The sequence below is a fragment of the Ursus arctos genome, unplaced genomic scaffold, assembly GCF_023065955.2.
Source record: "Ursus arctos isolate Adak ecotype North America unplaced genomic scaffold, UrsArc2.0 scaffold_2, whole genome shotgun sequence".
In the NCBI taxonomy this organism is placed as follows: domain Eukaryota; kingdom Metazoa; phylum Chordata; class Mammalia; order Carnivora; family Ursidae; genus Ursus; species Ursus arctos.
In genome coordinates this window covers 35,650,574-35,674,055 of record NW_026622874.1, presented here as the reverse complement: position 1 = coordinate 35,674,055, position 23,482 = coordinate 35,650,574, and the positions used below count along the sequence as shown (strand labels likewise).

The following is a 23,482-nucleotide window of genomic DNA, read 5'->3' as shown; positions in this document are numbered from 1 at the left end:
ATAATTCTGCTGTAAGTAAATCATAGTGAAGGTCAAAAATATTCCAACAAAATATTTGCTTGAAACCACTGTTTAAGAACTAGGGATGCAAAGTTTGGAGTCGAACATTGAAGACTTTAAATGTGATTTCATTAGACACAGAGTCTCTCAAGCTCACATGAACACTGGGCTTAATATGATTTAAGTATGACATAACAATCATTAGAATGCATATCAGTACTATAGCGATTATAGAAACTATAATCTTACCACAAAGTCATAGTTTGTTGAATACTGAAGGTGTTTTACAAGAAATTTACAAGATTCTTTTTTTTCAATTTCAATATGACTTCCTCCAGGTTTGACTTCTAGAATGTATTTGCCATTATCGGGGCCATTAAGGTTGGCAGGTTGTTGACAAGTCACAAGTATACTATTATCTGACTTCAGTGAAGCACGTAAGCCCATGACTTTGCTCGGATCTATCAAAATGAAGAAAGATTTGTTACTTTAATCTCTTTGTAAATGCATATTTAAATCACTTGGCAATGTATGTGCACAATATAAATTATTTTAAGTGTTAATTTGGGGGTTATGGATGAGGAAGTTATAATAGTACCTCCATCAAAACGCTGTAACAAAACATCTACAAATAAACCACTAGTCATTCAATGAATATTAGCATATATGTTGTACTTGAAGTCATGGGGGTTCATGTCATCCCCTAAGGGGAGTATATAGAATTAGAGAATAGAAGGAAAGAGAGGGAGGTGAAGGGGAGGGGAAGAAAGGTGCAGGGAGAAAAGAGAGGATGATATGGGGACCCTGAAGACCTACACACAGTCCAGAACCTCCGTTTTTTTTTTCAGATTTTATTTTTAAGTAATCTCTACACCCAACACGGGACTCAAACTCACAACCCCAAAATCAAGAGTTGCACACTGTACTGACTGAGCCAGCCAGATAGCCCCAGCTTCTCCATTCTTGAGACGCTTCCATTAGCCTAGTGACCACCTACCTGGCTGCTTTCTTCAGGAGCAGCAACAAATTATCTTCTTTTTTTGTGACTTCACAGAAATTTAGGAAAGTAACACAACCATAAAGTTCAAGGATTGGACGTTTGAAACCAGAACCTAAATGACCTTAAATTTCACTAAGAGCATTCTGCATCCAGCCCTGAATGAGACAATTTTTCGTCATGAGTTAGGGTCTCTGGAGCTACAGATACTGCTTTACACAGGGGCGTTTCTTCCTTCCTGACTTAATGGAATTAACATTCACCTCAGAGACAGATCTAGCTTTAGATCTTGGAAACTGCAGACATCACACGGGTGGCAAGAGGCAAATGCCTTTGAAAGGAAACCTCAAATGGAAAATGTGCTATAAAATAAAATAGTAGGTAGTTCAGTGTAACGAAGAGAAGAAAATGCCAATAAAATGTTATGTCTTATAGGATGTTTTGTCAGGTAAGCAGAGGTTAGCAAGTGAATGCTTTGCTTTCAAAGTGAGACATTATTAGGTGGCTGATTGCAGTTAATATTTCTAGATAATAAAGAAACCAATAGATAATACATTTTTATCTAAGTTGATTAGGTACCTAAATTGTCTGAAATCTTAAAAATTGTACCAGTTAATATCCCCTCATGGTTCATTCTTACAATTCTATGATGATATATGAGGTATACAGAGAACCCAGGGTAACGGTTTTTAAATCACTGTATTTTAAATTATTATAAACCCTAGATGTTAACAAATGTGCCACATCAATGTGTTTTCCAAATGAAGCATAAAGGTGGATGGATTGTATACTCAAAAGTTCATACTTTGCTCCTTGCCATTCACAGAAAGAAGCATCAAAGCATAGAACTTACTTGTTGGATTTGTTTTACAGTCACGTCTCTCAACATTTCCGTTACGTTGCACTTTTCCAAGGGTGTAGGCCTTTAATGATACATAGTAACTTGTAAAATGTGTCAAATTGGTCATTTTATATTGGGTTTTCTCACGCTCCAGATCTTCGCATTTATCATCTCGGGGAAAAAATGTAAACATGTACTAAGTCATTAAAAGTCAGGATTGCCACATCTTTAATTTGGTCTCTACGTTAAATCATTTTGAGCTAACTCCAAACTGAGAGATTGAGAAATACATAAATCCTTGGTGCTCAGAAGTACTGTATATACAATTATCAGCAAATGTATTGAACAAATTCATTTATAATAAATAAACTCAAATATTCAAAAATATCATTTCATATCATTGATATGGAACATAAAATATTTAATAAGTTCAAGTTCATTTGTGAAGGTGGTCTCTTTCCTTTCCGAGAACACACAGCCCACAGTGAATCTTATGAAAGTCTTGAGTTGTATTGTTTTAGAAAGACTATTTTTTAGTGAGCCTTTTTCTAATATGTAAACTTTACACTTTGAACATTGATATTAGCTACTGTTAGGGAGTTTAGGCACAGAATTCTTTTGATAACCAATAACTAGGTCCACTCTACTATCTTAATTTAAGCACTAAGTAATTCAGGAGGGCTGCCCAGTGAGGGAAAACTGCACAATGGCAGAAGAACCCTAGCTGCATGGGCAGAGGAGTGTGACCGAGTCCGTGTAAGGGATAAAAGAAAGCGTTACAAACGAAAGAAGGAGCATTCAGAATGTAGGGACAAGGCTGACTACGACATCAGATTCTGGTCGGGGAGGCATATGGGAGGTAGGACCTTGTTTAAATAGGTTTTGACATTCAAACAGAAAAGTTACCTTTTGTTAAATTGAAAATTCACTAGCCACTATTTTTAAGTAGCCCAGTGGCATCAATCAAGACGTATTAAAGGACAAGCACAATGTCATTAAAGGAAGATTAAAGTTGGCAGCATGGTGCTGTATAGCAGTCACAGTGATAATAATAATAATGATGATGATGATAAAAGTAATGAACCGATCACTCTATGTGCCAAACACGATTTTACATGGTGTGAATGAATTAATTAGCCATCACCACAACCCCATAGGTTGGCTCTCTTAGTTTCATCCAATTTTACAGAGGAGAAAACTGAGACATAGAAACATTAAGCAATCAGTCCATGATCTCACAGGAAAGGAGGAACACAGCCAGGTGGGGACCCAGGCATTGAGGTTCCAGAGTCTATGCTCTCTTCTTCACCACTGTGCATAATTTCTTGTATCAGTTACTTACCCAAAATATGGAGATTATAGTAATATCTCGACCTTACCACGGAATGCTAAATAATAAGTAAGATAAAGTGTCTCTTCTAACTTGACTAAATGTCTGTGTCAGAAATCCCCAAAGCTAAAGTTAGTTGATTTATACCTGCCAGCTCAGTTCTACCCTGACCCCAGTGAGAACTCTCTTTGAGGGCAGAAAAGGTGTGAGCTCAAGAGAAGGGCAGAACTATACCAGCTAAAATCGAAGCATCAAGATGCTATTCTCAAGGTCACTCTGGCTTCCATTCAGTGACCTAATTTTGTATGTTTGCCTATGTAACCTCACACCCATTCTGTAACAAAATGATTGATCTATGTAGTTCTGTAAAGCTTTTATCTTAGCTAATTTGACAAAAGTCAAATTGTTGATTTAATTTTGAAGAATGTATTGTTCAAAATATACTGCTGTCTGGGGATTAAAGTTTTTAGTGCTTAGACAGGTGGTTCAGAATGTTCATTTACAGTTCAAAGGGTTTCAATCTTTGGTTGAAATGCCAAAATACTTTATGTGAATATCTCTGCCTCCTCCATGGTGTTCGAACACTTTTTCTCAGGACTCTGACAGAAGTACAAACTGTATGGAGCACACTAAAGACTTATTTAACGTTGTGCTTGAAATGTGTCTTTTCTTAGAGCAACAAAGACATGTCTAACTTTCAAGTCATGCATTTTGCACTGGAGAGGGTTAGAGAGACACTGGTTTCGTTCCTTGTCACTTCTTTGCTTTTTGGTTTGTTTTTTTTTTTTTTTTAAATACCTCAGGAAATCCATTAACAACTTCCTAGACTACTCTAAAGTATCTTCTTGAACACTTATGCCAAATAGTATAAACCTGTTGATCCCCAATAAATTTTGCACTGGAAGGAAAAAAGAATTCGCTTTCTTCTTTCAAAAAAAAAAAAGGTTATACACAAAATTTCCAGCAACATCACTGTGGTCTTGAAGAGTGCACACTGGTTTCAGTAACTTTTAATAATAGCACTTGGGTCGGAGGAGGCGCCTGGGTCTCAGGGTCCTGAGATTGGGCCTTGTGTCGGGCTCCTAGTTGAGCATGGAGTCTGCTTAAGATTCTCCCTCTCCCTCTCCTTTTGCCCCTCTCCCCTGCACATGTGCACACATTCTCTCTCTGTCTCTCCAAAAAATAGTATTTTGGATGCAACAAAGCATAGACAGATGTCTCTTCCCCATTATTGGGGGAACTTCTTGTCACTTGGCATCTTTAAGTAAAATAAAATAAAATACTGCAGTTCTCCAAAGTAGCTCGTGCTCAAAACACGAACAACACAGTAGCCAAAAGAGCACAGTTCAAGCTTCTGAATTTGAACATTAATCAGAAGTTCTGCGATCCTCAGTTGCACGATATGAACTATAGATACATTTATGTACCTCTTCTTTCAGAGTTATTATTGAAATGTTTAACAAAATCTTAAAATGTTATAAAAACACCCAACAAACAGAAGAAACTAAATAAATGTCACTTAATTTTCCTTCTCCTTCAATATCTAGCTTTCAGAGACCCTGAAATGATTGGATTATGAAATAAAGAAATCAGATGTAATATCCAATTAAAAGTAATATAAACTGCAATAGTTCTTCATAGACTTTATTCCCGTGGGTTTTTAATAGTGACATTATTTGGAATAATGAGAGAAGTTAAAAGAATCATTTTAACAATGTTAAAATCCTATCAACTCCCTGATAAAATGGAATAGGTACTCATGGCATATGTTTGAGATGAATAGAAGAAGAGCAGAACACCTTTCTGCTTAGGGCAGTTGATTTGGGGGGAAATAGGGGGAAATATGAAAGGTAAAATAGAAAGACACATGCAACCTGATTATCAGCCAGCTCACCCTTCTCTTCCCCCCAATCCCATCCAAGTGTTACATTTAGATAGCCATTAATTTGGATAGCACTAAATAAAAAGGAGCTGCACTAGTTGCAAACAAAATAAAACTAAAGCAAACAAAACTTGTCAGACTGCTAATAATCACAACCTCCTTAACCTGATTATTAAAATAGACATTTTTAAAAGCTGTACAGAGTACAAAGGAGCAGTAAACACTGCTCATAAATTTTCACCACATACTCTTCCATACAAAATACCCTGTAGTAGAAAGTATACAAAAGGAAGAATACAGTAAGGAATAGTGAGTGGAAGATTCAGAGAAGAGAAAAGAAAGCCAAGCAATGTGTTCGTACAGAATCCAAACCAAGGAAGTTTGTACAAGAGGGGCCCGAGGAAGCAGCAAGTATCTAATTGTCTTGCTGTTCTCTTCCTGTAGTTTCAATTTGTCCTTTCCCTTAGACCTAACTTTTGAAATTACCATAACATCAAATACATGGCATATATTTCTTTTCCACAGCCTTTGAATCCTCTCATGCTAATTTGAAAATGCACATGTATTTAACTTTGCTTTAGTAGTTTCATTATTAAGAGTCAAACAATCAGGAGGAACAATGTTATCAAAATACAAAATAACATGCTGAAAACAAGTGATTTCAGAATTTTAAATTTATGTCTGTTTCTTTCCTACCAAGCAAAGAGATGGAATTCTGTGCGATATTCAGCTCAGTCCTACTTTAAGCTACAAGTAAAAGATTGGCGAGTGGGCTCTCTTACATGCTGAATCGGCTTGGAGAGGATCCAGTGATGCTTACAGTTTTCTACAAGCATTTTGGATACTTTAAGCTATCCAGGAGGTGTTTTTTCTCTTTAATAGCCTCTCATTTGGAGGGCTCATGGCTGAGCTGGTCATAGCACATTTTTTGGACGTTTATTTCTGCAAAAGTTTAACCTAACTAGAACTATGTTCCAAGATTCCATCTGCTGTCAAACTGGCTTCCATGGATAAATAGGTACACGTTCATTTTTATTCACCTAATATTTTGTGTATATCACCTGCAGAAAGCCTTGGAAGGTATTTGTTTGTTTCTTTGTGGACCTGAATAATGAGTTTGAACCATGCAACTTGCATAGTATTTGGAAAACAATAATGAGTATTATCTTCCAGAGATTTCCTTTCTCCAGGCTTTGGAGTGCAAAGATTGGAACAAAGATCAAGAAAGACAAGCAAATATTGGGGATGTTCTAGGCTTCAGTCACGTCAGAGGCTGGAGAGCTCATGGTGAGTAGAAGCGGTTCTAACATCAAGGCATGTAGGGTGCCTGTCACAGTCACTCTGTGGCTCACTAGCTCAATCTGCATTTCTAGTGCTTTCCACTAGAAATTTATCTTTCCTGATATGGAATTAAATCTTATACAAATTACCTTGAGTAATTCCATAACAAAGATGATACTTATGAAAAAAATCTTTAGGGTGTTTCCAGGTGAGCAGTATGTCATTTTCTTTTGTAACATTGCAGCTAAAATTCTGAGGTGAGCCTGGACCTATTAAAAGAATAAGAAAATAAAATATGAAAAACAAGACGTGGGAAAAAACATTCTTCATATTATAATTATGATTATCAATAACCACATTTTAACTATGAATTAATCATGAAATTAAAAGAAAGACATCTGGTCTTACTCAATTTGCTTTAGAGGTCACTTAACGAGGAAATGTCACTCTAAAGTGGAACCGTGGACCTGAAACAGTCCACTGACCTGAAGACATCTGAGAATATCCTCTTCCTCTCATATATACTACTGTTCAGCTATCTTGGGATTTCCAGATTTCACTGTGCCGAGAATCTGTCATTGGTAGTACTGATAAACATAACTGTCATTATTTGGAACCTTCCAGTAACTAGTCATCATAACTTGAGATGAAGAATGTAATAAATGCCTAAATCAATTTTATCAGGTATAATTTACATTAAGACACACTAATTTGAGGTAAGATGCATGACTTTTGACAAATATATGCATCTACATAACCACCACCACAGTCAAGACCTAGACTATCTCTATCATCCCCCAAAAGTTCTGTGCCACTTCCCAGTCAACTCAGCCCCCTTGCCCAATGCCAAACACCCTCTGAACTGCTTTCTGTTACTATAGATTAAATTCATTTTTTTTCGTCCATGTCACATAGATAAAATCAAATAGTAAGTACATTTTATGTCTAGTATTGGCACTCGATATAATGTTCCAGAGATTCATTCATCTTGTTGCATGTGTCAGTAGTTGGTTCTTTATTTTATTTTTTTTTAAAGATTTTATTTATTTATTCGACAGAGATAGAGACAGCCAGAGAGAGAGAATACAAGCAGGGGGAATGGGAGAGGAAGAAGCAGGCTCATAGCAGAAGAGCCTGATGTGGGGCTCGATCCCATATCGCCGGGATCACGCCCTGAGCCGAAGGCAGACGCTTAACCGCTGTGCCACCCAGGCGCCCCAGTAGTTGGTTCTTTAATTTCACGAGTAGTATTCCATTGTAAGGATATATTCATTCAACTGTTGTTGGGACATTGGGGTTGTTTCCAGACTTTTGGCTACTACAAGTCAATCTGCTATGAATCTTTGTGTAGAAGTCTTTGTGTAGACATTTTTTTTTTTCTCTTTGGCAAATACCTGGAGTAAAATTCTAAATTATTACCTTACGTTCTCCACCAATAGTATTGTCAGTCTTTTGAACGTTAGCCATTTTAGTGGGTGTGCATTGTCATCATCCTCTCATAGTCGTTTTAATTTGCATTTTCCAGATGACTAATGATATTGAGCATCTTTACACATGCTTATTTTCCATTTGCAAATCTTCTTTTGTGAAGCATATGAGCATTTTTAATTTGGTCAGTTGGTGTCTTATTTTGTGTTTGGAAGGGTTCCTTACATATTCTGGAGAAACTTCTTTTGTTGAAAAATTAATTGTGGATATTTTCCTATAATGTATGGCTTGATTGCTTTTTATTTCCTTAACGGCTTTATTTGAAGAGTAGAACGTTCAATTTTGATGAAGTCTAATTTGTAACATTTTTTCTTTATGATTCTTGCTTTTTGTGTCCTAAGAAATCTTTGCCTGCACCAAGTAGCAAAGGTTTTTTTTCTAATGTCTTTGTCTAGAAATTTGATAGTTTTAACTTTAGTGTGTAGGTGTGCAACTCACTTTGAGTTAATTTTTGTGTTTGTTGAGAGGTAAAGACTGATATTCATTTTTTCTTCTATAGGGATACCTGGATCATTTGTTGAAAAATACTACCCATTCCCTCATATTTTTTATAAATAAAACATATTTTTTATTTATAAAAAATTTTCCTAATATTTCTATTTTGTTACATTGATTTATAAAGATTGCAATAGTTTTAGTACTTAATATTCAGAAAGTAGTAAATTTTTTAGGTATGCTGGGGACATAATTTTAATGTAGTTTTATTTTTCTTCTTGTGATTTTGTTTGGAAGGTTATCAGGAGGCAGACTTAGGCAGCTCCCTTGGTCCTTAGCTAACCCTGCCAAATTAAATTTAAAATCACTTCAGTATGGTCTGTCAAAAATTCTGTGATATTGTCATTAATAAACAAGTTCAGCAATGTGGCTGACTGCAAGATCAACACAGAAAATCAATTGTATGTCTATATACTAGTGATAAACAATCTGAAAATTAAATTAAGAAAATACTACCATATAAGCAGGAATAAATTTAAAACTAGAAATAAATTCAACCAAAGAAGTGCAAATTAATGGGAAGTCACCCCATATTCATGGGCTGGAAGACTAACATTGTTGAGATGGCATTACTCCCTAAATTGATTTATCTAGGTTTGATGCAACTCTTATCAGAATCCTAACTGCTTATTTTAAGAAATTAACAAGTTGATCCTAAATTCACATGTAATTTCATGGAAACTTGAATAGCCAAAACAGTTTTGAAGAACAAAGTTGAAGGAATCACACTTTCTGATTTCAAAACTTATATAAAGCAACAGTAATCAACAGTGCTACTAGCATTAAGAATAGATATGTAGATCAATGGAATAGAGCTTAGAGTACAGAAATAAGACCATCATTATGGTTGACTTTTGACAAGGGTGGCAAGAATATTCAATGTGGAAAAGATAGTCTTTTCAGCAAATGGTGCTAAGACAAGTGGATCGCCGTATCAAAAGTATGAAATTGAACTCTTACCTCACAGCATATACAAATATTAACTCAAAATGGATTAATAGTGTTACGTTTAGGAGATAAAACTATAAAACTGTTAGAAGAAAACATAGGAATAAATCTGCATGACTTTGGATTGGCCAGCGGGTTTTATAAGTGATACCAAAGCATAAGCAAAAGAGTAAAAATTTGTAAGTTTGACTTCATCAAAATTAAAATCTTATACATTTCAAAAGTTATCAACAAAGCAAAATGACAATCCACAGAATGGAAAAAGATATTTGCAAATCATATATTTGACAAGGGACTTGTTTCTAGAACATATAAAGAACTCTTATAACTTAATAAAAAACAATTTAAAAATTGGCAAAGGATTTGAATAGATAAAAGATATACAAATGGTAAACACCTGAAACCATGCTCAAAATCATTCGTCATTAATCCAAATCACAATGAGATACCACTTAAAACCACTGGGATGACTATAATTAAAAAGACAATAATGAGTGTTGGTGAAGATGTGGATAAATTAGAACCCTCATGCATTGTTCATGGGAATGTAAAGTGATGCAACCACTTTGGAAAACAGATGGGCAGTTCTTCAAAATTCAGAACGTAAGGTTGTCATTTGATCCCCAAATTCCAATCCTAAGTTTGAACACAAGAGTAATGAAAACATATGTCTACACAAAACTTGTAAATGATGTTCATAGCAGCATTATTTGTAATAACAAAAAATTGAAAACAACTTAATCAACTGATGAATGAACAAACAATATAAGGTAATCCATACAATGGAATATTATCAGGCAATAAAAAAATTGACGTATTGATACATTTTACAACATGGAAGCACCCTGAAAACATTATGCTAAGTGAAAGAAGACAGTCACAAAAGACAACATATTATATGATTGTATTTATATGAAATATCTGGAATAGGTAAATCCACTGGAGCAGAAAGTAGATTGGTAATTGTCTAGGTGTGGAAAGTAGGAGGGAAATGGGGACTGACTGCTAAAACATATGGGGTTTCTTTTTGGTGTGATGAAAATGTTTTAAAGTTGATTCTGGCGGTGATTACACAACTCTTAATATAGTCTTAATATATTTTTAAAACACTGAATTATATACTTTAAATGGGTGAATCATAAAGTCGGTGAATTAACACCTGACACATCACAATCTCCGAGTCCAAAGTTCATATTAGGGCTCACTATTTGTGTCATATATTCTATAGGTTTGAGCAAATGTATCATATGACATGTACCCACTATTATAGTATCATACAGAGTATTTTTACTGTTCTAAAAATTCTCTGTGCTCTATTTATTTTTCCCTCCTCTCCAACTCCTGGTAGCCACTGATCTTTCACTGCTTCCATAGTTTTGCCTTTTTCAGAATATCATATAGTCAGAACCATACAGTACATAGTCTTTCCAGATTAGCTTCTTTCACTGAGTATCATGCATTTAAAGTTCTTTCATGTCTTCCTGTGGCTTGACAGCTCATTTCTCTTTAGTGCTGAATAATATTCCATTGGCTGGTTCTACTATAGTTTACCCATTCGCCTACTGACACCTTGGTTGCCTCTGAGTTTTGGCAATTATCAATAAAGTTGCTATAAACACCCTTGGGCAGGTTTTTGTGTGGACATAACTTTTCAAATCCTTTGAGTAAATACCAAGGAGTGTGGATTGTATGGTAACAGTATGTTTTATTTTGCAGAAACTGCCAAAATGTCTTCCAGAATGACTGTACCACTTCTCATTCTTACTGGCAATGAATGATGGTTGTTGGCTGGCAACATTGTTCCACGTGTTCCAAATATTTGATGTTGTGAGTGTTTCAGATTCTGGACATTCTAATAGGCACGTAGTGTATCTCATTCTTGTTTTCATTTGAATTTCTCTGATAGCATACGACGTAGAGCGTTTTTTCATATTCTTATTTGCCATTGTGTATCTTTTTTGGGTGATTATGTATTTTTAATACACTGAAGGATCTACTTTGCTAATACTTAATTTACTATTTAGTGTCTATGTTCACAGGAGAGACTGGCCTATAGTTACCTCAGTTTTACTGAAGTTGCAAATCCACTGAACATTAACCCTAAGCCTATCCTAAACCCTAAGAATAATCAAAATGAGTTGATAGATTTCCATGTCTTCTACCCTGTTGAGTAGTTTGGGTAAGAAAGAAACTATCTGTTCTTTGAACATGTGGCAAATTTGTCTTTATATTTTCTTAAGGGCAGGTGAGGGAAGGAGACAGTGAATGTGAAATGAGTAAAGAGACATTGGACTGGAGGTTTAATTCCAATTTTCTAACTCCTCCCAGGTAAATTTTCATAATTCCTAAGTTCTAGAAAATTATCTAACTTTTTTATGTAACTTTTCATATTGGATGCAAAGTTGCTTTACAATTTGTTAAATCTCTACTTTTAGGGCTTTTTAAAAAAGATTTTATTTATTTATTTGAGAGAGAGAGAGAGACAGCCAGCAAGAGAGGGAACACAAGCAGGGGGAGTGGGAGAGGAAGAAGCAGGCTCCCAGCAGAGGAGCCTGATGTGGGGCTCGATCCCAGGACCCTGGGATCACACCCTGAGCTGAAGGCAGACGCTTAATGACTGAGACGCCCAGGTGCCCCTAGGGTTTTTTTTTCTTTTAATCAATGGGGGTTTTATTTTTTTTGTAGAGGTCTATTTTATTATTCTTTTTAAAAACAAGCCTTTAAGTTTGTGATAAATTCTTAGTATAATTTTCTTCCTTCTCTCAATAACTTGGTACTCTAAACTTAGTTATTTTTTTCCCTTCTACCATTTTGCATTTGTTGTTTTGGTTCTCGCAAATACTCTCTGTTGACTGTCACTCAGTGTACAGCAAAATGATAAAATTTCTCCTAAAACATCACTTGGTCTTCCTTCAGGCTATGAAATTCCTCCACAATGTGTCTTTACTCAAATCTGAGCATCTCTGTTTCAAAAGGTAAATTGAGGCCATTTGTATTTATGGTGACTTTTGTGTATCATGGCATATTTCTCCTATCTGACCTATTACTCCCTGCTAGTATTTTTTCTCTCCCTTTCTGTTTCCCTGCCTGCTGCTTCCACCTCCTCCACCTTCTCCTGCTCCGTCCCTCTCTCTTTCTCTCTCTCTGTCTCTCAATCTCTCTCTCCCTTTTCCTCCTCCTCTTCTTCCTCCTCTTTCTTTTCCCTCTGCCTCTTCGTCCTCCTTTTCTCCACTACCTTTTCCTCATCTCTCTCTCTTTCTTTGGTGGTTACTCATAAATTGTCATACACGTAATTAACATATTTTTTCCTAGCAGATTCTACATTTCATTGGAATCGCCATACTTCCCTGAATAAGAGTGAAATTTTAGCACTGTTCCCTTCCTTCTCCCCTCCAGCTCCCAAATGCTATTATTTTCCAGAATGGTATTTTCCAACTGTTATTAGCTATTATACTCTTGTTATTATTTATATTGCTGGCACTTTGTCACGCTAACTATTATCATGTCACCAATATTTAGATTTGCTGCTGTGTTTTAATAGCCCTGTGCTCACTTCTGTCAAAGGCAGGGTTTGATAGAGGGGCAGAGGCACCAAGAAGGGAACCTTGCCGCAGGAGGAAACGGGAAATGCATGAATAAACCATATCATCTACCTCGGTTTTGTTTCACCATACCTCACAAGGGCCTACATTTTGCAGCTGAAAAGAACAAACGCACAAAACACACAAAAAACTGGACAAAGGTTTGGATCTTCTGTCATTCATTTTGAAATTGTACTTTAAAAATTGATACATACCTATTTTCTGAAATCCTTTCTCAATTCTACAACATCGTTTTCTGTGGTTCTCAAAGAATTGCAAGAACATAAGAATAAATTTTACATATACATGTAAGTAATATACTCACTTCCAAAATCTGTCTCAATAGTTTTATTTATGTGCAAAAATGTATGGCCATCATAGAATACTTGTAAACTACAGGAATAATTCTTTTTAGGTAAAAAGTGTTCCCATTCAAATTGTTTCTCATTAGATGGAGTACGATTATCTGAAAGAAATAAGTATCATATATCAGTGTATGAATACAATTTATCACATGTAATTTCCTCTTCAGATTTTGTATTTATAATAATTTAATATCTATCACATTGAAAACTTTTACAAATAGTAAATAATAACTAAAAGATACTAAAAACTACTATCATAATGCATGATTTTGCCACACTCAATTTTAAAGAAAATATTAAAAGTCTAACTGAATTTGAGAGTGTCTCTAATTTAATTAATGGAATGACTTCTCTGTTCAGAAGCTGAGACTGCACCTGAGTTAGCTTTTGCCTAATAAATATTTTAGGTACATTATTGTTTTACCATCAGTTCATAATCAGTTTGTTCTTGCTTTCCTCATATTACTTATATCATAACCATGAATCTTCTTTATAACATGATGATTACAACCACTGTCACACTGCACCCTTTGTGTATGTGTGTGTGTGTGTGTGTGTGTGTGTATGTGTGGGTGTCTGTCTGTCTATCTGTCTTGCCAAGTATGGCTTAGCAGATGGCTTTATACCAAGGAAGGAACTTCCACCTTAATAATTTTAAATAAAAATAAATAAATTATTAAGTCATTAATTATTAAAAAGAATCCGTATCTCAATTATTGCCTCCCATATGAACCCAAACTCATATTCCTAGAGGCACTTACTGTCCTTTGCCCACTTGTCTTTCATGTAAGTGTTCTTGAGGTTGTCTATGAATTTTGTTGATGGAGGGCTGACCACACAAACTCTCGAGCCATATGCTCTTATGTTTGCTTTTATTCTAACAGTATGTGTATCATAATGTTTCTATAACATCCTTCTCTGATAATCTCTTCAACAATGCCTTGTGCACTGTGTATAATAACAGTTGTCAAGAAAATTCTTGTAAATTAATTGACTTTTACTATTTCAAAGACTATTTTTTAAGGGAAAGTATTTGTCTATTTTGTGAATTTAAGTGGTATAAAGAATACAATGTTGTGACTCCAAATATACCATGGACCAAAAGAGGGGGGCAGAAGATAAGGCAGGGGGAGGGAGAAAGTAGTAGGGAGAGGAAACAGGAAGAAAGAAGGGAGAGAGGGAAGGAATGAAATAAGGAAGGAAGGAAGGACGGACGGACTAGATATATCTGGAACAACTTTTTACCATAAACATACTCTAATCAAAACTATATTCTTTTTTTTTTAAAGATTTTATTTATTTATTTGACAGAGATAGAGACAGCCAGCGAGAGAGGGAACACAAGCAGGGGGAGTGGGAGAGGAAGAAGCAGGCTCATAGCGGAGGAGCCTGATGTGGGGCTCGATCCCATATCGCCGGGATCACGCCCTGAGCCGAAGGCAGACGCTTAACCGCTGTGCCACCCAGGCGCCCCAAAAGCTATATTCTTACCACATTGAAGTCTGTGTGTAATTTTAGTTTCATCACAAGTAAAGCTTTTCTTTTCTTCTACTGTTAAACAAATAGAAGTATTTGCTTTTTCTTTCTCCGTACAATCTCTCAAATCAAAACTTTCAGGATCTGTCAAAAAGAAGATATAGAAATAGATGATTAATGTTTCATACTGTGTGCCATATGCTCAATTAAAGTGACTGAAATTATATTCATGATATAGTCTTTGGCAAACATTTAGAGTGCTTTTGATAAAGTCTAATACTTCAGGGTTTTGCATGTCTCAATTATTTAGCTTATTTTTTTTAACATCACACATTTTGGCAGCATTTTATTTAGAATTTATCTTACATTTAAAAAATGGGACCCAAGGAGCTGTCTAGGTGAAATTGCCTTTTTTGCACATTTTAACACACTTACTTCATCCTTTCTCTTACTTAGATCTTCAATTTTTTTTACTTATGCTTAATATTTTTATTAAACAATTATTACACAGAGTATGGGGGGTTCTGTCTTGGGGAATGTGTTTTTTACATTGTCATTTTCTGTATCTAATTGATCATTTATTTCAGTAATTTATCAAAAAATATCACTCTTTAACCTATGTATTTTTAAGTTTTTATTTTAATTCTAGTTGGTTAACATACAATGTACTATTAGTTTCAAGCGTGCAATATAGCAATTCAACAATTCCATACAGTAACAAGTGCACTCCTTAATCTCCATCACCTTTTTAATCCCCTTCTCCTCTGGTCACCATCAGTTTGTTCCCTATAGTTAGGAGTCTGTTTCTTCCTTTCTGTCTCTCTCTTATTTTTTTCCCTTTGTTTGTTCTGTTTTTTAAATTCCATATATGAGTGAAGTCCTGTAGGATTTGTTTTTCTCCAACTATTTCACTTAGCATTATATTCTCTAGCTATATCCATGTTGCAAATGACATACCCAATAAAGGGTTAGTATCCAAAATATATAAAGAACTTCTACAAATCAAACCCAAAAAAACAAATAATCCAATAAAAAAATGGGCAGAAGGCATAAACAGACATTTCTCCAAAGAAGACATGCAGATGGCCAACAGGAAAAAATGCTCATCATCACTGACCATCATGGAAATGCGAATCAAAACGACATGAGCTATCACATCACACCTGTCGGAAGGGCTAAAATCAACAACACAGGAAACAACAGGTGTTGGCGAGGATGTGGAGAAAAAGGACCCCTTGTGCACTGTTGGTGGGAATGCAAACCGGTGCAGGCACTGTGGAAAACAGTATGGCAGTTCCTCAAAATTAAAAAAAGAACAACCCTATGATCCAGCAGTCTCACTGCCGGATATTTACCCAAAGAATACAAGAACATTAATTCAAAAGGATACATGCACCCCTATGTTTAAAGCAGCATTATTTACAATGGCCAAGATATGAAAGCAAACTTTAACCTATTGAAATGTTAACAAATCAATCAATGTTCTTGAATTATTATGTGATGTGAGAGAGCCAACAAATTTACAATTCCTGAATCCCTTTTCCCAAACGCATTTTGTTAAGATATGCTTTAGTGGAGTGGGCTTGATACCCGGGTCAATTCTCCTTTCTAGCAAGAGCTGAGCTGGCAAAACCAGCTTGATCACCTTAACATGATCATAACTCTCTTTTTTGTGTGTGAAAGTATTTTTGTTCTTTCCACAATCATCAAATCCTTGACTTTGTGTTTTCCCCCAATATACTCCAGACACATCTGTAGGAGATGTAAGAGATTTATCAGAAGGATAAGTACATGCACATAAATATTTAATTACTTGAATTAAGTAGGGGAGGAGAAAGAAAGCTTGTGGATAATCGCTTATTCACAGGGGGATAAATAATACTTAACCTACACGAAACACTCTGTAGGAGTGTAGGGAGGGGAAAAGAATTAAGAAGGATTATAAGAGTTTCTAACCTCACTGGGTTAAGAGAGCAGCAAGTTCCCCCACTTGCGTCCTGCCAACTTCCTTTCCCTCTTCCCTGCTCACTCACCTGACAGATTCCTGCAACCACTAGAATGAAAGACACATGGAATTGTACTGTTTTGTAAATATACAAATAGACACCAATTTATATTTACCTGGTGGTACCTCCAGGTTTAAAATTTTATTTGGAGTACCGCATGAATTATGACTTATAGTAACATTCTTATTTTCACATTCTGTTAGGTTGAGGATCTCATTCTCACTACATGTGGCGTTTTCACAATTCACTTGATCACTAACATTTAGTTTTGCTTTATATGACCCATCTTTATTATCATAATGATATTCCACAGCGATATTTGCATACTTGTCATCTGAAAGAAAATAAAAGTGAGGATTATCTTTTTAAATAATTTCGGAACAAACCTACATCAAATGCAAGCATCTTAATATAGATTTTCAAAAATATCAAATATCTAACAAAGTAGCCCCAGAAACATGAAAAAGAGAAGAAACACTTCAGGTGTGTCCATTATTATTTTTCAAAATTTCCTTTGTCTCACTGCCTGTCAAGGACCTCAGCTTTTAAGTTTAATTAATCTGATTAACAGATTAATGTCTGTCTTCCTGACTGAACTATATATTCTAGGACAGCAAAGACCAGTTTACTTTAAGCATCAACATAAATCCAAGTTGTTGCATAAAACCTGCCATTAGTAAGGGCTCATTTGTTTGAATTACTTGTTGAATTGATGCACAAATGAATGAAGTTTCTGACAAATTTCTTCTCCTTGCTTTATCATTTCCCTTTCTTTCTAAAATGCAGTTCTTGATTACCTGTTTCTCCAAATATGTGGAACATTAATTCAGCAACCACAGGCCTCATTATTCCTTTACCTAGGTAAAATTATCAATAATAAACCCTCTAAAGACCTCCCCTTGGGACATCTCATGGTCTCTCCTTTATTTAAACAAATTCCGTTGACTGGTAAAAATATGTTTTCCACAAATGCAAATTTATTCACTGAATGAATACATTTTTAATTCAATGAACATTATTAAGCCCTTATTATCTTTAAGACACTGTCCCAAGCCATAGAAATACAAATGATCAGCTCTTAGAAACGTAGAATCTAACATGGAGACAAACATAGACATGAGTTGCAGAAGACATGCCAACACCTAAAACAAGATTATGCACAAAATAATATGGGAGTGGGGTGGGGAGAAATCTATTCAGATTGCAGGGATAGGAGAGGCTCTCCAGAGGAGGTGGGTGACTTGGTTTGTGTTTTGAAATATGAGTAGGACGTAGGAAAAGAGAAGATGGGAGGGGGTGGCTGGATAAGGGTGGAGTGGAATTCTAAGTGTAGAGGAAGTAGAGCTGGAGAGAACACAGAGGCATTATGTAACCACTATGTGTTTAGAAAACTGTAAGTAGTTTCACATTAGTTAAGTCAAAAGTGTAAGGAGGCAATAATATAGGAGGAATATGATCATAAAAGACCATATTAATTAAGCAAACATATGAAGGCTGATCTTTACATTAAATGTATGGTGAGCTACCGAAAGCAGAGACTATGATGAGATTCACAAACAATATGGAGGGTGAAGCCCCCGCCATGAAAAACCTTCGCTGAGAAGAGAGTAGGACAATGGGAAAAGGGTTGCACAAACTGTTCTCAAGCAGCTGCTTTGAGCCAAAACCCTGACAAGACGGAAAGACAGAGAGGCAGAGACAAAAACAGATTCTTTTTCTTCACAAGCCTTGAAAGTATTCTCCACATTTCACATGTATCATTACACGGAATCCTCACCCCCCGCGACCCCAAAGCAAACTTGCTATCTTCCATTTCACGCACACGCAAACTGAAGTTAAGTGGCTTCACCAAAGTTGTTGAGCTAGTAGTGATTGACCTGATGCTCGAAACGAGGTCTGAACATGACATCAGAGCTTCTTGCCCCTGAAGGACACCGGCTCTTAAGGCTGAGAACTGATCATTGCTGGGAAATGAGAGCTGGTGAGTTTAGCTTGCTAGTGGGTCTTAAAGCTTAGAATGAAGAAGGAAGTAATTCAAGTGATATTCTAAAGTGATATATGCTGCCTCTAGATAAACAAACTTACCACATGATTGCTTAGGTGTAGTAGAAACTGTAACAGAAAAAAGAAAAAAGAATGCAAATTATTAAAATTTCATTTACAACAGCTCTGCTATAGTCATTTTGGGAAAGGATGGTTTTACAATGTTTCAACTTCATAAATTGTAAAGTCTATCAGTTAGGTTTAACAGAAAATGCAGGGTTCGCAGTGTCCAGTACAATGTTTTAATCTCAAAACGTCAAATGTTATAAACTAATGAGCTAGTTCTAGAAAAGATTTTCATGAATTTACCCAATAAACATGATTGTGATAATAGTAATATTGGCATTTTTGAGCACACATTTGATTATGGTGTGGTGATATGGCCAACTATACGCACAGCCAAAAACATTTAAAGATCCTCATCCCCTTGACTGATCTCAAAACAGATTTTTATGATTATAATCCCTAGAGAGTTCAGTTTACACCTCTGTTTAAAAACATCAGAAAATAAGCAAATGCTGCTTCATTCCGTAGTTTAACTTTTGTTAAGTTCTTTGTACATATATTGGATCCAAGGTAATTAATGGCTCTTTCAATGAATTGAAACATATCTTGGGTGAAGCATATGTATTTAACTGAAGAATGAGTGGAAATATGCTTTGTGAAAGCTAAGAGACCTCTGATAATCTGGTCTTTGATTTGGAAGAATGTGGGAAAGAACAGTGGGCTTGCGGGCTCTACCATGGCCGACCCACTGACTGACACTGCCAATTGCTCGGTTCATTCCCTAGAGGCCCCTTGCTTTGGTTTCCATGCTCCATGTTGCATGACTGGGGCTTTACAATCACTCCTCTGCTATTCACCACTTGGAGTGGAGAATCCCACTGATAGAATTGTCCTTTTTCATACTAATAGCTAAACCCACTCTTAGAGAAAGAAGTCCTAGTATATTTGATTATTTTTCTATGCATTTGCATAAAGTACACAACTCTTGGGGGATGCTATAATGACATGACAGGTTATGACAGTAACATTAGGCCCTGATCTCACCAGTTGTTGCACTGCTAAAATCAGGGTTTTAAGACTGCCATCCCACAGCCCCCATGATTAGAATATTTAATTGAATTTCTCAAAAAAAAAGGAGCCTAGTGTGGAGCAAATGGACGACCCTTCTATGAACACATCCCAGGTACATGGTGGTGGTATGACTGCATGGCTGAGGGTAAGATTGTCACCTATTGTTGTGGGAGCAGTTGTAGGGATAATGCTTGTTGCAGGTGAAGTGGACGTAAGACTCAAATCTGCAAGGAAATGAACAGAGAATAAAAGTTAATGAGTTTGTCATGATGAAGGGCAAGGGAAAAACTCGTCAGCAAAGATACTTTCCCAACCGAATCTTTACTACGGGAGACCTCATTGGAATTAACACTTGCTCATTTTTAAAATAAAAAAGTGAATCAAAACTTTATCTACCAGTGGCCCTTGGAGATAAGCAATAGTTCAAAAATTAGAGCATGACATTAAATAAGTTGAGAGAAGCTATTCACTCCTTGGTGTAATTCTTACCTGATGGTCAAACTACTCCTTTCTGCTTCCATTACAACGTCCTTATTTTAATTACTGATAAGGATACCCCTTACTTACTCTTTTTTAATATTCACTGACTGCCAGCCTTTTTTACATACTCAGTTCTCCATCAACCCTATAAAATGAATATTATAATATCCACTTTTACAGAAGGGAAAACTGACACACATAAACTTTTAGTAGCTTGTGTTAAAGTCAGCCAGAAAGTTAAAGAGGCTGGATTTGATCCCTGGGCTATGTGACACTAAAGTCTATTATCTTTCTTCTTTGCCATCAACATTCATACCATGAGTAACAAAGTAAAGTATGCCCAGAAAAAAAAAGTTTACTGGCAAGTTTATTTTGTCTAATTTAGTATCAATATATGAAACTTCGTAAAACAGGAAACGTGCAAATAGTAATTGGTATGAAGTAAAAGAGCTGCATTAAAGTTTCAAGTTTCCATCTCGTTATCCCGAACCTAAGACACCTAGAGCGTCGTGGTCAAACCTGAGGAGTTATCATTGGCGGTGCTGCTGGAGATGCGTGCAGGTAAGGCAGCGGAGCTGCTGTGTGCAGGGCTGAGGGTAGCTACTTGTATGAAATCTTTGTCTGGCTGGAAGATGCTGGGTGTAATCCTCTCTCCTGTGAAGCCTGCAAGCAGAAAGGCCATCATCACTGTCATCCATTTCTGCCACCCAAGGGCAATGGCCGGACAGTCAACATAAACAGATTATTGAAGTAAAGGCCAAGCAACAATCAGGCACTTGGCTCTGTGTGTTCTGCAAAACTGAATGAAAAACAGCAAGCTTTGTGGAAGAGGTAAGTTTAACGTCAGGCGATTCAACACCTATGCAGCTCTGTGACTGGAGCACAAATTTTAAAAGTCTTTGGGACCAGAGGAGCCAGTTTGCACAACCCAGGGAAGCCAAGCTTCCCAGCTGAGGGATGCCTTGGGTGACAGTGGGAATGCACCCAGACTGGGGTGCTGGCTTGCTGGTGCTGACACCACAGAGATGGGAGTGGAGCTGCGTTAAGGTTGGCAGAAGAAGAAGCGCGACCTGCCATGCGCTGAAAGCCTCACATGGGGTGCATCTCTCCGGGGAGGGATTTCTGGGTGCAGGTGCTTAGGTCCACTTTTTTTAAATCAGAGCTGAATGGGCTTCTGCCTGTGCAGCTGCTGAGCTCAGGGCACTTCCTTTCTAGCTGAAGGTTACAATTGACTCACTGTGTACACTGTCCTCACCAGGAGAAAGAAAACTGGTTCAGAATCAAAGAACTTCCACATTATCCTGACACTGCCTCTTTATTTTCCAAGCACATCTAAGTCAATTGGTAGAGAATCAGGTGTCGTCTCTGAAGAAATGCCATAATGTACTTGGTTAGGACTTTTCACTGTCAAGCTTCAAAGCACCTCATGCAGGTGATATCTTCCTGCAGACATCACACCCAGAATTACAGCACAAGCAATCAATATGTATGCATGGGGATCCTACTAGATGACTCCAGTAGTTGTCAGGGCCAAAACGAAGAAATACTAACTAGCCTCTATTTGAGCTCGTATGGTAACTTCACTGTCATGATCCCTGGGGCCATCAGTTCAATGATAGGAGATCAGCCTTGCGTTTACAGTAAGATTCTCAGTGTTTAAGCAGAGTGAAACATGCATGCACGTTCTGAAAATGGTTTCAAAGCCAGCATGCAGACATCCTCCAGTTACAAACCGAGAACAGTCCATAACTTCGCATCCACATCCATTAGAATTCAAAAGGCATCTTCCAAAAACCTGAGTTTGGGTTCTCAGCTCGGTCTTCACAATCCACTACCCATGCCCCCATTTCACTAACCCATAGAGCAGAATGAATGACATAAACATCAGTTCTTCAGTTCTGGATCCCCAGAGAAGGGCTCCAACAGAACAAGAAGATCGGGAAGCTTTTTTTTTTTTCTTCTTCTTCTCAAAATAAAGAAAAGACACAGAACTGGTCTTCTGCCACATTTTAAAAATCAGCGGGTTTGTCTTTTGCCTTGCTCCATTTTCTTCCCTTTTTCTCTTTCAGGAGCTTGTTCCCTTCGCCCCCTCCTCCCCCCAGAGTCCCTTGTCTTCCTGCTCTTCTGAGGCCCCCACGCTCCCTCCCCAAATTCCCTCCCTTCCTCCTTCATATGGAAACTACTGCTCTCTGGTGTAGGTCATCTCAGTGCTGCTTTAGGAGTGGCTTTTACCATTTTACTTAGGTTAATTAATCCTAATCAATTTTTAATTAGCCACTTGGAGAAGACGAATTTCTTCCTGAGGGCAAATAGAGTGGTTTGTGCAACCATCAGCCCTGCAGGTCAGTCCCCTTTAGCTCTTTTGCAGCTCCTTCTCATGCACAACTTCTGAATCTGTGGATTTGCTAAAAACTCCCAATCTTCTTACTGCCGATCTCATGGCAGCTGGAGTGGGTCGAATGAAGTGGGGAGGTGAGGGCAGTTCTTTTCCCTGTTGTTTAAAGCTTGTGCACTGCCTGTAATGACTTTTGTGCCAAGGGAAGAGTTTTAATCCTTCAAAATAATGATTATTCTATTGGATAGGTTTGACTTCCATGTTTGATTCATACTTAAGCAAGGCCACTTGAGCGCCAGCTCTGTAGGCTCCCCCATTTCTATCTTTAACCTTTAGGCACTCGGGCCACTGCACTTCTATGTTTGTCTGTGTGGGTTTTTGTTTTTTCAGGATTAAAAAAAAAAAGGGCACCACGAAGTGACCTAGCGGCTGATTTTGGAAAGACAAGGGAGGGGATATTTTGCCATGTTTTTATATACAGAGATGCTAAGCAGAAGGAATCTTAATGTTTGAATGGGGAGTATGAAGCATCTATTTCTTTTTTTCCATTCTTTTATAAAACAATTAAATTGTGGTTACAATTTCTTAGTGCCCTTTATGATGATGGAAGTCATCCGCTCTTCATGATTTTGTTTATTGGTTGGGGATCTCTAAGCAACAATTCATATATATCATTCTTTATCACCAGCAAAATGTTCTCACTCTGCAGTGATACTTGCCCCAAATGCAAAGAAACGTATAGAGTGCCCTAAATAACTGTTTCCCCCCAACAGGCCTTCCCTTTATTCTTGTAAGTCTCATTCTTTATGATTTCATTTCTATTACAAGGACCTTAGTTATGCAGCCTCATAAACTAA

General features: G+C 36.9%; 1 protein-coding gene across 8 annotated transcripts in view; it reads right to left on the bottom strand.

Annotated features, from left to right (window-relative positions):
* PTPRC (protein tyrosine phosphatase receptor type C) overlaps nt 1–23,482 on the bottom strand; it is a 120,371-nt gene that overhangs the window by 34,309 nt on the left and 62,580 nt on the right. For 4 of the 8 annotated variants that reach the window (XM_026480708.4, XM_048225204.2, XM_057315170.1 and 1 more), the window contains 8 exons: nt 19,969–20,034; nt 18,776–18,802; nt 16,806–17,024; nt 14,700–14,828; nt 13,169–13,309; nt 6,481–6,600; nt 1,851–2,009; nt 250–461 (listed from right to left, as the gene is read on the bottom strand). In XM_026480708.4, the coding sequence (XP_026336493.2) occupies nt 250–461; nt 1,851–2,009; nt 6,481–6,600; nt 13,169–13,309; nt 14,700–14,828; nt 16,806–17,024; nt 18,776–18,802; nt 19,969–20,034 (1,073 nt within the window). Of the gene's footprint in view, nt 1–249; nt 462–1,850; nt 2,010–6,480; nt 6,601–13,168; nt 13,310–14,699; nt 14,829–16,805; nt 17,025–18,775; nt 18,803–19,968; nt 20,035–20,809; nt 20,954–23,482 lie in introns of all 8 variants that reach the window. The other 4 variants (XM_057315168.1, XM_057315169.1, XM_057315171.1 and 1 more) reach the window with 2 other exon arrangements.